The sequence below is a fragment of the Heterodontus francisci genome, chromosome 15 (genome assembly GCF_036365525.1).
Source record: "Heterodontus francisci isolate sHetFra1 chromosome 15, sHetFra1.hap1, whole genome shotgun sequence".
NCBI classification, from domain to species: Eukaryota; Metazoa; Chordata; class Chondrichthyes; order Heterodontiformes; family Heterodontidae; genus Heterodontus; species Heterodontus francisci.
This window is the reverse complement of record NC_090385.1, coordinates 28,828,587-28,843,104: the sequence shown is the minus strand read 5'-3', so window position 1 is coordinate 28,843,104 and position 14,518 is coordinate 28,828,587. Positions and strand designations below refer to the sequence as shown.

The following is a 14,518-nucleotide window of genomic DNA, read 5'->3' as shown; positions in this document are numbered from 1 at the left end:
AAAAAAGCTCTTAAGGGAGAGTATATTGTTTGGGTAAACACTGGGAATTGTGAGTACATATTCTGGGTTAAATGATAACATTTCTATCACTTCCATTTATTAAGGATATAATATTTAAATAATTCTGTCTGCTGCTTTCTATTTGACTATTTATGTAGTGTGGGTGCATTAGAGACACAGAGGGGATTGTTTTGGGAGTTATATGCTGGATAACATTGGTGGGAATATGATTGGTGTGCTTGTGATCTGTTTACTGACTAATTATGGGTTGATTTAATTCCCTTGGTGTCTGAAGATGGAATCACCACACTCAAAGTTCCAGTCCTATCACAAATTCAATTTCCTGGTTTTATCTACATGTTAGAAACATGTTTCAAAGGAAGTTTCCTATTTTAACTTAAGACCAGGCATTAACTGTTTGAACCAATCAGTATCACTAGATGATGTTGTACAGGCTAAAACAAAAGAAGACTTTTTTAATTAGGACATTTCATAAAATAAAAGGGCTTTTGAAATGCCATTAAATATGGGCTCTTACAGGAAGATTAACCAGAAGAGAAATTCTTAAATTTTTTTGTGAACTTTGTTCTTGTTCAGTTAGTACTGGAGAATGGAATTCTTTCTCAAATCAGGAATTGATTACTGGGTAAAGCACAGTTAGGTGCAGTGCAGAGCAAAGCTCCCTCTACTGTATGCCAACAATGTGCTTCATTACAAATCTATTGCTGCAGTGTAATATTTTCAAAGACTCCTATGGTCTTCAAGTGAGATTGCCAGTCATTTTTGTATGCAAGGAACATATATCTGGTGTGGGGATAAAGTTGGTACCAATGATCCCTCCTCAACTTTAATGGATATTCCCAGTGGATGAAAAACATTCACTTAAAACAGTGGTCTGAACCAGCTACTGGTGGAGTGTTCTGTACATTAGGCTATTTAGAGGCCAGGGATTTTCTAGATTTTCACAAACTCTTGCTGTGTGTAAACTTGAACCTTATGTCTGTTGCAGGTTTGTTTGATCTTCAATTCTGACCAATTAACCGAAGCATGTTCCAAGATAAAGAGCTGGATTTTGGCCATTTTGACGAAAGGGACAAGACACGCTATTCAAAGGGTTCAAGGATGAATGGTTTACCCAGCCCCACACATAGTGCTCATTGCAGTTTCTACCGCACCCGAACCTTGCAGGCCCTTACCACTGAGAAGAAAGCCAAGAAAGTCCGCTTCTATCGCAATGGGGATCGGTACTTCAAGGGCATCGTGTATGCAATATCTGCAGATCGCTTCCGTTCCTTTGACGCTCTGTTGGCAGACCTGACCCGAACTCTGTCAGATAATGTGAACCTGCCTCAGGGAGTGCGCATTATCTTTTCCATTGATGGGATTGGGAAGATTACCAGTCTTGATGAACTGGAGGAAGGTTAGTCCCTGGTCATCTTAGTATAGGACCAGAGCTCATCTCCCCTTGCTTCTTTGAATTTTGTTTTCTTTAGCTATTTAAAGTAAAAATTGCGGGATAACTGAGCATTTGCTTACAGATAAGCATTTTATACCATGTAACAATGCAGTGTATGAGTAGGTGCATTGACATCTGGTCATATGGTGTAATTTTGTTTAAGTTTGCATAATTTAAATATATATATTTAGGCAATCTAACTGATTGAATGGCTTGAATTTAAAAGGGAGGATCATCATAGCTTGGTTGAATTGTAACGCTATTAAGCTTCTTTGTTATGTTTGGAATTTTGACTATTCTTTTCAATCCTTGTGTTAAAACCATTTTTATCCCTACCAACCCTTTCTTTGAACCAGCACAGAAATTCCTTATAAAGTGCCAAAAATGGCATTGGATTGCAGATTTATTTTTGCTATAAATGGCCACTTTTGTATTGATTAGAGATATTGTTGTGTAAGTATCTATATATGATGGCTTTTAATTAGAAAGTTCAAATTTCTGTTACAGAAATTATAATGTATTACATTATTATTATGTGGTTATACATATTATTGACTGGCAGGGACAGCTCTAAATCACTTATTTTAATAGCATAATTTCTATCTTGGTAGCTGTGTTATCTATTTCACCGAAATTGTAAGCAACAACTTCCAAGGTCAGACATACCACGGTCCAGTCTCCTTAGTAGATCTATCACATCTGTCATTGAGTAAAGTAGCAGGACAAGTCAGCTGGTTGAATTGTGTAGTTGTTCATTCCTAAGATGTTGGGCTTTTCTCCCCCATGTAACCTAGGGGTGGAATAGTGCATTTTATATTAAATTGCTAGTGTTAGATGTTCTAAAGAACAACCGTTGACATTTTGGGAATGGGTAGAGGGTTTAAAAGAGCAACTTTTCAGTGTTAGAAGTAACCCATCAGCCAGTTTCTCACCTTTTGCTTTCTGTTCCCATTATCAACAGGGCCAAAGTTGATCTGCAGTAGTGAGGATGACTTCCTTGGCTGTCTTTTGTCTGATTCATGGGAATAGAATCCTGCTATCAGCAGGGTGTGACCCCACCATTGCATCATTTACTTGCTTGGGTGACTAAACTGGCACTGCACAAGAGCAGCAGCTGTGAAATAATTCCCTTCAACATGCAACTGTGCCCAGCACATTCCATACTATAAGGAACTGTGTTGGCAAAAATATTAATAGCTCTTCTGGCTAAAATTAGTTAGTTAAAACTCTGGGATTTAATAGTTCAAGTTACAATGACGGGCTTCCTAAGTGTAGCAATTTTTGACAGAGGGAGGCAAACAGATTCTACTGAGTAATTGAGTCATAGGTGTACCTTTTCATTATGCCTAAAGACTGGAAAGTAACCATTTCATACTCATAAAAAAGTTCAGTGGGATCAGCCTACTGAGTGCCCAGAATCTCTTTGAATTTGCACTTGCCGTTGGGCAATAAAGCCACTCTTTCTGCCTCATTTGCTTTGGAGCTCCTGAATCAATCTCTGTGTAACAATACATTGCTTGTTTAACTGTGTTTGTGTGTTTATGGTTGTGTGTTTATGGTTGTGTGTGCAAGTGAGGGAGAAAAGTAAAAGTGAGTAAAAGTGAGTTGATCACTGGCAAAACAAGTAGTGAACATCAATGCTGACTGACTAACTGAACAGACACTATCTGGCACCTCAGTATTCACACAGCAATCTCTCTATCAAATCAAGTCATGTGAGTTAACAACTTCTCTATTAAGATGTGTGCGTTATTGGTACTCTCGCATTCATAAAATTATCCTGTTGATTGAGTGCCATTTGGTGTTGACTTTGGCTTCACTACCTTTTGATAATTGATTGAAATTCACACAAGGGATTGGTCATCAAAAGTTACAGTCCATGCAGAGACACAGGCAGTGAATCACATTGTGACCTATACATGCTATGATGTTACAAATTTTATTACATTTGGCAGTTTTGTAGAGTGTACTGGCCTGAAGCCCAAATACAATCAAGTCTTATTTGCCAAGTCTTTGAAAATATTTGTTTTTTGGCTACTATTTTTATGTTGGACAAATCTGTATGCTAGTTTCACATAGATAAGAAGTCAAAAGTATAAACGAGATATGAATTATACAGCACAGCTTAAGTTGTATTAATTGGGTCTCTGTTATTAGCTCATTCTACATTAATTTCAGGTTAGCATGTTAGGGTCTGTGTGCAATACAGTAAAGAGTTTTATGCATGCACACCAATCACTACCTCCATGATAAAACTGAATAGGAACTCTCTCACAAATCTATTACTCCCTCATCAAGAAAGCCCATATGTGTATATCTGGCTTGAGAAAAGTAGAATATAATGTTTGGGCAGACTGCCCTGCACTTCTGACCATATTATAACCATAAGGTGAGAAATTATGGAAAATTAGTGAACTCCCCCTATCTGTTTCTATTCATCTGATTTAGAACAAAATTGAGAGCAGGATGTGGGTAGAGCTGATAGCTTTGTAAGCAACTATTCAATAGCATCTGTTTAAAGCTGTTTGGCCTACATTTTGCATTAACTTGTTTGGCCTTCATTCTGCATTTGATTATTTATGCGACAGCTAACCACTTTGTTAATTATCTCATTATGAATTTATTTTCTTTGGAGACATGATTAATTTTATAGGCTTTGTTCTGCATTTAATCCTGGAAGCTATGAGTGCCTGGACTCAAGAGTCTGAAAAGGCCTGCCTTTTCATTAGGGAACTTGCCTTGCTAGCAGAACATTTTTACATTAGTTTGTCTTTGCTAAACAAGATTGGTAATTATTCACATTTCACACAGCAGTTAACAAGATTACACATAGCCATCAATTAAGGCTAGAAAATATATACAGTGCTTGAGATGGTAGATTAAAAATACCTTTGCTTCTGCTTGTCTAATTGGTCAGTGGATAAGTGCACCAGTCGGTTGGGTTTGAGGCTTACAGACCAGGGAGATTCTAAGTTTGATCTCTCCACTGTGCTGAATTAGCTGCGCTCAGCTGTTATGGCAGTACTGGCAGTATAGTCGGTCACAGTGCTCATGGCCTAGGGAAGAGGGAAAGATCAGTAACCTGTGGTGGAATGTGCACACGTTTGTGGATGTTGGATGAGGGCAGGGTCGGGCTTGGCTGTAATGTTCCTGTGATTGAATAGCCTGACACTACTAACTCTCCTGGTTCAAACATAGTGAATAACTACTTGAGTAAGATGCTAGAGGGCAGCCAACACCTTTGCAACTGTACCCCAGCATGAACCAGCACCTTTTGGGGAGGTGGGGAAATTGAAATAAAGACTTCATAGAGTAATTATGAATGTCATTGTATGCCAGTAATCATGAAGATCTAACAGCTAACATATGAAAGCTATGTAGAATGTTTCATTCAAGAATGCAAGAATATCAAACAATGGGTAATTTAAATTTCTTGCTGTTCTTTTTGCTGGCATCAGCTATTTAAATTGTTGCCTCCTACATTGCCTGAATCCAGATTCGGTTTTTGCTCCACTCGTGTGTGTAAAGTACTAATAAAAAACACATGGAACTGATGGATCTTGGCAAGAACGTGCTACCCTATTTAAAAATGGAATTGGCCATGTAACAAATGAGAATAAACTTCAAAGAGGAACATGTAGGCAACTAGATCATTCCGCATTCTGAAGAGGTTTTGCAGTAGACATATTTGAACAGTCAAAGGGTTAGATGAATAATTAATAAGTCCCTATGGTCATTTGGTCAGCAATATAATCACTTTACAGACATTACTATTCCACAATGTGCATATGTGCAGTAAGAGTTATTACTCTTTTTACTCACTGCTGTCCCCCCACCATGTCATTCAATTTCTGTTTTGTTCCCTTGCACAACCTCCCTTGTCAATTTCATCTCCCACAGCCAGGAGAAATAGACAATCAAGGCCTTCAGACTGTCCATTGCTGCTGCCATTACCTAAGCCATTAAAGCTTTTACAGCTGATTGCTCTGGATGGACAGGGTTATCAGTCCAAACCACCTTTTCTCATGTTCTCTCCTGAAGTTTTCTGTTCTCATTAGAACAATTGGGCTCACTCCATCCCAAATACAGTGGGATCGCACGACTATGAACCCATCAGTTTACAATAAGCATTTTCCTACAGCTCCCTGATGGCTCAGTGGGTATGTGCATTGCAGTGGATTACTAAACCACATAGTCCAGGAAAGTCCCAGATACAATCATGGTCTTCTGTGTTAGCTGATCTCAGCTGGGGTAAGGCTCCTTCAGTTGGCCTCTGTGTCTCTAGAGCAAGGAAGAGGAAAATGTAGCTGGAATTCCTGGTTATGGTTGCTGTCTGTTAATGACTGGAAATTGCAGAGGTAGATGCATAGGGTAAGGACACAATTTAATTTAGCTGTGATACCTTCTAAGGTCTAATGGTCCCCAGACATTCATTACATAGGTTCACACATGAACATTGGACACTTCACTTGATACTAGATGGCAGTTGGTTCCTATGGGAATTTATAGTCGCACTAGTTTGGAGGGGATAAAATAAACATTAGTCCCAGGGCACATAGAATAGCATGAATGTGCCTTTGGAGGAGTCAGCCATTGTGGATCTCTGGTGCCACCTTCCCTGCCCTTCCAGCAGCTTCATGAGGATGTACACTTTTTATCCACTTGCCACCTTTTCTTGATGGTTAATCAAGGCAGGTAATGAATTATATTTGAAATCTGGAGTGAGGGATTGCAGCTGACTGCATGACCACTTCATTAATATAAAAGCAAAATACTGCGGATGCTGGAAATCTGAAATAAAAACAAGAAATGCTGGAACCACTGACCACTTCATTGCTGGTTAGACAACTAAAATAATATAGGCAAAAAAGTTTTTATTTTGGCAAGAATTTGCACAATAGTCATCTAATGCAGTGAATTTATGCATTAAATAGCTCTTTTGTATTGTGACTGCATTTTGGGGATGTAGTGTCATTAAATGATTCTGCTATAGCCACTGTCAAAGGTACAATATCATTCTAAGTGTTATGAATTAATTGAATGAAAGTGGGCACAAATGAAACTTCAGTTCAGAACTCAGCTTTTAAGAATGGGGTTGCATAAGACTTCCTTCAATGTCCCATCTGGGATCAGAAGCAAAAAGAGAAGCAATTAAGTATCTGGCACAGAGGGATGTAGCACATGGAGGTCACTCATAAAATAGCAAGTTGCTTTAATAATCTCCACAGCACTGAAAAGCAGCTCCATTTGTATTAATTTATGCTTGGAATTTCCAGTCCTGGTGAGTTTAGACAGATTCCATGTACATATTGCTGATTAGATTGTGTGGAGGGCATCTCCCATGATACATGTGGCTTGGCAAACGTGCCAAAACAGTGATGCTTGAGAAAATTGACAGTGCATGGCAATAGATCCACTCACATGTGTTGTTGTTCTGATGAATGGTCACAGTCCTGAAACATTAACTGTTTATCTCTCCACAGATGCTGCCAGACCTGCTGAGTATTTCCAGCGCTTTCTGTTTTTATTTCAGATTTCCAATATTCCGCAGTATTTTGCTTTCTATAAAAGTAAATTCTAACTGGTCGGAGATCCCTTATTCAAAGGAAGCTAAACTCTGTTTTAAAAAACAACGTAATACTTTGGGTTGATATGACTTTGAAAAAGGAAGGTTTAATCAAGAAGTGTTCCATTTTTGTAGGAATTTAACCAATATATCTATAATTACCTGTTACTGTAATAGATGGCACATTCAGTGCATTGGCCGTTGCACCCCTTAATCTCTGGCTGTTGCTCACTACTTCCAGGACACATCCTGAGTCAGTTTCTATATCATGCCCTTACAATAAATATTAATCTTCAACATACAAAAATGTCCCACCCTATACCCTCCCCACCCAGATTTAACAGAAAACAATTCCTATCACACATATTTGCATAGATGAAGTTTAAGGCAATTGTATACTGTGCCCTTTTGACCAATTGTGCAAAGAGGCCTGTGACATTATTCAGCTAATTCATTCAGTATGTGTTGCCAGCTTCGATAACTATTTATATGCAGCCTTACTGATAGTTAGGCTTTCATTGATACAGACCCAGTCATATTAAGTATTTGGCTAAAACTAAAGCAAGTAATGTAAACAATTTAAAACATGTTTTCTGGGTTTAATTCAGTGACAAATTTCACCATGCATTTTTCTTTCTGTTTAGGAGAGAGTTATGTTTGCTCATCACATGACATCTTCAAAAAGGTGGATTACACCAAGAATGTAAATCCCAATTGGTCTGTAAATGTCAAAGCCTCTGGTACCCAGAAAGTACCACAATCCCTGGCCAGTGCCAAGCACATGACTGAGGTCAAAGAAACCAAGGACTTTGTCCGCCCTAAACTAGTGACTGTTATACGGAGTGGAGTCAAGCCACGGAAAGCAGTGAGAGTTCTGCTCAACAAGAAAACAGCACACTCCTTTGAGCAAGTTCTTACAGACATCACTGAGGCCATCAAGCTGGAGACTGGGGTAGTGAAGAAGCTATACACCTTGGATGGCAAGCAGGTGAGTCTCGCTGTTCCATCAACAATCAACAAGTACGAGGTGAGCTATAAAGCCCGTATGTGTGCCGTACTGGAGAACTGAGAAAGACTGGTCAATTGGTGGATGAAACCTGCTCTTCATTTAATTGACTACCTTATTCTCTATTTTCCACTGCAGAACATATATGTAGGTATGTTTTTGTTATTCTGTCAGACCATTTATATTTTTGAAAGTCTTGTAGCACTGGCCATATAAATCAGGACATTATGAAAGCTAATGCCTCTTACTGCAGATCAGTGAATGAGTGAACACCTTCAAAATCCTACTTTGGTAAAGTTATCTAACATTGTGCATGGGAAACAATATAGTATATGAGACAAGAGCTCCATTTGTTTGAAATAACATTATGGTCACGAGAATCAATTAATTACATGGGAATTTACAGTGAGGCTCTTGAAGGTATCCTTATGAATCAGGTGTGGGATCTTCGAGAGAGTGTGTAATCGTGATGAGTTTATCTGAACGCATGACTCTACCTCTTAGCCTCTTAAAGGTCCAAGTTGGGGCAGATAGTTAAAATGTACACCATTTTATAAGAAGGTCCATTTGAGATGCTGTGAAACAAGTAGCAGTATCTACTGGGGGCATGAGACAGTTGAATAACTCCATAAAATATGTAGCAGTTGGGAGAATCTGCAGGACTGTCCACAGGAGTGACCGGATACAACAAACACATGAGTGTAAAGAAATTGACTACCAATGGAGAAGATAATGCTACAGGTGAGGACTATCTCCCATGACTACTTAACTTTGATGCATGTTCTTTGTCTTACTTTTAATTTTACAACTTTTTAGTGTGGATATAAACTCTTGCTTCAGTTTCTTGCACACTTTTTCAGGCCTTGCACCAACTGTGCCTAAAAGCATGGATGGTAGACCTGATTCCAGTCTCTGCCAATACTACTAGTCACCAGGAGATGTGAGAGTGAGATCTGGTGATGACGCAGTCTCGCTCTGATAAAGTATTGCACGCACACATTTTGCAAATCTCTTAACTATTGGTCACATATGTCGGGGACAATTTATGTTAACAGTTGTGATTAAACTGCAAACATCCCAGATGGACAAGGGTAATTGTTTCTATTTTATATCAAACAAACACTACTAACTGACATTACTAAGATATACTATCCATTACACATTCCCGAATATAGAATTAGAGTGAGTGGAGCCCATTCAGCTTTGTCCTTGACTCTACATTCAAAGTTTATATTGGGATGTGTGGGAAAATTGACAGCACTTGAGGCTATTTGAAGATAACAACTACAATAACAAGGGACTATGGGTTTCATAGTGGAGTTCGTTATCTTTATTGCTGCCCTTGTGTTTTTCTTTCGCTCATCAATTTGAAGATAAACATTCTTTATATTTCCCACCCTGGGCCATGTATCAGCTGTGGTTGAGGACCAGCTGTCAGGCCTTCACAAGTACTGTTCTGAGCTCATTGTCAGGTGTGTAGAACAGCCTAGGGATGAGCCTTCTATGTTTTCCTTCCCTCCCTATGAAGCTAATCAGCCCTCTGTAGTGACATGGCAAAAATTGGGAACTCAGTGTCATGGAGAAATCAGAACTACATCTGCCATGTATCTATTCTCCAGCCATAAAATGCTACCCTCAATTTGAAGGCTGGTTAAATAGCCAGACTGGCTGTTCTATTTCCTGTCAAACAGACAGTATAATCGGAACGACCACAAGCAACAGGAAAACTGAGAAGTTCTTCAAGATAAACCAGGTATGGCACTTCCTTTTCTTACACATGTCATTGGTGTCTCTTAATTATTACACAAATCTGGTCAGGAACATTACAAAATAGCCACTTCTGAGAAACAACATGTCTTTATCAATGAGAGATCCTTTTAGAATAAGGTGATTCTGTAATGGAAACTTGAGAAAAAAGATTTTCCAGTTTTTATGAATCGCACATGAACATCAGAAGAGGATTTCCTGCAACTCCAACACCTTGTTTGAAATGACTGTTTAAAGGATGGTACTGTCTTTACTGCTGTTCATAGTCTTTAATGACATGCATTGATCTTGGGGAAAGGAGAACCAAATGTTGTTGTATTTAAATTATATCAGCTAATTTAGGTTGAAATTCAATACTGTCACAACACAGGAATCATAATTTTATTTATTGAGAGATACAGCACTGAAACAAGCCCTTCAGCCCACCGAGTCTGTGCCGACCAACAACCACCCATTTGTACTAATCCTATATTAATCCCATATTCTCTACCACATCCCCACCATTCTCCTACCCCCTACCTACACTAGGGGCAATTTACAATGGCCAATTTACCTATCAACCTGCAAGTCTTTGGAGGTGGGAGGAAACCCAGCAGAAACCCACGCAGACACATGGAGAACTTGCAAACGCTGCATAGGCAGTACCCAGAACTGAACCCGGGTCGCTGGAGCTGTGAGGCTGCAGTGCTAACCACTGCGCCACTGTGCCGCCCCAAGTCTGGCAGTATAACAAAGTGAAAAGTTGACTCAACAATTGAAGCCCACATCATTCAGGCAGAATAAGTGATGCCTGAAACAGCTGAGATAATCAGTGGAATTCAAAGTGTTGTGGAAGATGTCACTGTATTACAATGCCTTATTTCTCACTTGTAAGCATGAAATTTGAGGATACTTAGGTAGATGGTAGCGTAGTGTAATTTTACTAGATTAGTAACCCTAGAAATCTAGACTAATGGTCCAGAGGCATGAGTTCAAATCTCACCACAGCAGCTGTGGGAATTTAAATTCAAGTAATTAATAAATCTGGAATAAAATGCTAGTCTCATTTATGATCATGAAATGACTGGATTATCATAAAGAGGGAGGAAATCTGACATCCTTACCTGGTCTGGCCTATTTGTGACTCCAGATCCGGAGCATTGTGGGTGACTCTTAACTGCCCTCTGAAATGGCATAGCAAGCCACTCAGTTATGATTAGATTAGATTAGAGATACAGCACTGAAACAGGCCCTTCGGCCCACCGAGTCTGTGCCGAACATCAACCACCCATTTTATACTAATCCTACACTAATCCCATATTCCCAACAAACATCCCCACCTATCCCTATATTTCCCTACCACCTACCTATACTAGTGACAATTTATAATGGCCAATTTACCTATCAACCTGCAAGTCTTTTGGCTTGTGGGAGGAAACCGGAGCACCCGGAGAAAACCCACGCAGACACAGGGAGAACTTGCAAACTCCACACAGGCAGTACCAGGAATCGAACCCTGGTCCCTGGAGCTGTGAGGCTGCGGTGCTAACCACTGCGCCACTGTGCCGCCCTCATTATATCAGACTGCAACAGAGAAAAGCACTGGGGGTGTGCCCACATTGCATAGTGTGCTTACAGCCAAGGGCTGATTGGGAGTGCTAATCTGTACATTTGTCATATCTCATATTTTGGGTGTTTAGGCATCATTACTTCGAACAAACAGCAGATTTACAGTGCTCAATTAAAATAAAATGCTCACACCACTGTCTGTTTTTGTTCTATACCCATTGGTCATGATGTAGTGCATGCAGCAATGTTGTAGAACAAGTTATTTTTCCGCATTGTCTCGAGAGACAATGGGTAAGCACCTGGAGGTGGTCAGTGGTTTGTGGAGCAGCGCCTGGAGTGGCTATAAAGGCCAATATTAGAGTGACAGACTCTTCCACAGGTGCTGCAGAAGAAATTGTTTGTCGTGGCTGTTACACAGTTGGCTCTCCCCTTGCGCTTCTGTCTTTTTTCCTGCCAACTGCTAAGTCTCTTCGACTTGCCACACTTTAGCCCCGCCTTTATGGTTGCCCACCAGCTCTGGCGATCGCTGGCAACTGACTCCCACGACTTGGGATCAATGTCACAGGACTTCATGTCGCGTTTGCAGACGTCTTTAAAGCGGAGACATGGACGGCCGGTGGGTCTGATACCAGTGGCGAGCTCGCTGTACAATGTGTCTTTGGGGATCCTGCCATCTTCCATGCGGCTCACATGGCCAAGCCATCTCAAGCGCCGCTGACTCAGTAGTGTGTATAAACTGGGGATGTTGGCCACCTCGAGGACTTCTGTGTTGGAGATACGGTCCTGCCACCTAATGCCAAGGATTCTCTGGAGGCAGCGAAGATGGAATGAATTGAGACGTCGCTCTTGGCTGACATACGTTGTCCAGGCCTCGCTGCCATAGAGCAAGGTACTGAGGACACAGGCTTGATACACTTGGACTTTTGTGTTCCGTGTCAGTGCGCCATTTTCCCACACTCTCTTGGCCAGTCTGGACATAGCAGTGGAAGACTTTCCCATGCGTTTGTTGATTTCTGCATTGAGAGACAGGTTACTGGTGATAGTTGAGCCTAGGTAGGTGAACTCTTGAACCACTTCCAGAGCGTGGTCGCCGATATTGATGGATGGAGCATTTCTGACGTCCTGTCCCATGATGTTCGTTTTCTTGAGGCTGATGGTTAGGCCAAATTCGTTGCAGGCAGCCGCAAACCTGTCGATGAGACTCTGCAGACACTCTTCTGTGTGAGATGTTAAAGCAGCATCGTCAGCAAAGAGGAGTTCCCTGATGAGGACTTTCTGTACTTTGGTCTTTGCTCTTAGATGGGCAAGGTTGAACAACCTGCCCCAAAGAGGTAAATGATCTTGCAATTAGGATGGAGGAAAGGGTGATGAGCTGAAGCAGTACTTTTGAAAGAAAAATATTGCCCTATGATGGATTGCCACGATACAAATGCATGCTGGAGCTTTTTCCTTCTCCCACACATTTGTGGGATGTCCCAATTGCTCATTAATATTCTAATCTTTGGAGTAAGAGACAATCATTGTTACTTTACTATAATCAGAGCTGTTTGGTTAAATGTTCTGCGGTGATTTTACAACACTGCAAGGAGTACTTTCACAGGTCTCCTTAATAACATTGTAACTGCTTTAATGGATGGGTTGAAATAGTAGTTAGAACTTCCCATGTGTGTATTGTCTAGAGGATTAATAGCAGCTTACATGGAAGAAGACAGAAAATATCTCATATAGAAGGGGACGTAATATATCTGGACTGTATATAGCATAAGAATTCCCTGATGAATGATTCTTACCCTTTTGATGTTATAGAAGCAAGGAAAATATTCATGCAATCAGCCATTTTGGCAAGGACTGCTCAGGGGATACAAACTGTTTTGCCTATAATGTTAACGAGTAACAGATGAAAGCATTTTTCTGGCAATTTTTCTCGATGGAAAATCTAACTTCTCATTTCTATCAAAGTACTCAGATTTTTATTGTAAATAGAAAATGCAATACCTGTGTGGGATGAACAGTGAGGTAAACATCGCATTGGGTGGGTGGCGGTGGTGGGGGTAAGTGGAGGCAGGGCTGGTGTTGCGGAGAACTTGGGGGAAGTTTCTCTAAAATATAGGGGAGTCTTTGATAAAATAGTACATGGGGAGCATGTATTGAATAAGTTCATTGCAAGCACCAGGGACTAGTCTTTTCTCTTTGAAACTGAGCTAAGAAATATTACTGTGAGTGAGCGTTGTGATGTTGTGTAGCCAGATATCACAGCACAGAAATCCCCATATCAGTTTAGCTCATTGGTAGCACCCTAGGCTCTGAGTTAGAAGATTGTGGATTGAAGCTCTCCTTCAGCATTGGAGCAAATAATCTAGCATGACTAAGGTAGAAGCCCATGGAGTTGAGGGGAAATTATTGACATGGTTAGGAAGTTGGTCGAGTGACAGGCGACAGAGAGTGGGGATAATGGATAAGTACTCCGATTGGCAGGATGTAACTAGTGGTGTCCCACAGGGATCTGTGTTGGGGCCTCAATTATTCACATTATTCATTGACGACTTGGATGATGGCACAGTAAGTCATATATCAAAATTTGCTGATGATACAAAGTTAGGCGGCATTGTAGACAGTCTAGATAGAGCATAAAATTGCAAAGAGATATTGACAGACTAGGTGAATGGACAAAACTATGGCAGATGGATTTCAATGTGGGCAAGTGTGAGGTTATCCATTTTGGACCAAAAAAGGATAGAGCAGGGTACTTTCTAAATGGGAAGAGGTTAAGTACAGTGGATGTCCAAAGAAACTTGGGGATTCAGGTGCATATATCTTTAAATGCCACGAGCAAGTGCAGAAAATAATCAAAAAGGCTAATGGAATGCTAGCCTTTATATGTAGAGGATTGGAGTATAAAGACACAGAGGCTATGCTGCAGCTGTACAAAACCCTGGGTAGACCCCACTTGGAGTACTTGATTTTTGTTAAGCAAAGATATTAAGGGATATGGGCCGAAGGCAGGTATATGGAGTTAGGCCGCTGATCAGCCATAATCTCATTGATGACGGGACAGGCTCGAGGGGCTGAATCGCCTACTCCTGTTCCTATCTTCCTCTGTTCCTATGACACTTCATTGCAGTGCTGAAGAAGTTGGAGGTGCTTTTTTTTGGATGAGGTAGTAAACTGAGGCATT

The 14,518-nt window shown here is 40.5% G+C and overlaps 1 protein-coding gene across 6 annotated transcripts in view; it reads left to right on the top strand.

Annotated features, from left to right (window-relative positions):
* LOC137377560 (neuronal migration protein doublecortin-like) overlaps positions 1-14,518 on the top strand; it is a 362,944-nt gene that overhangs the window by 171,617 nt on the left and 176,809 nt on the right. For all 6 annotated transcript variants that reach the window (XM_068047315.1, XM_068047310.1, XM_068047314.1 and 3 more), the window contains 2 exons: positions 1,010-1,420; positions 7,667-8,010. In XM_068047315.1, coding sequence (XP_067903416.1) covers positions 1,048-1,420; positions 7,667-8,010 — 717 coding nt within the window. In that variant the 5' untranslated portion in view covers positions 1,010-1,047. The remainder of the gene's footprint in view (positions 1-1,009; positions 1,421-7,666; positions 8,011-14,518) is intronic.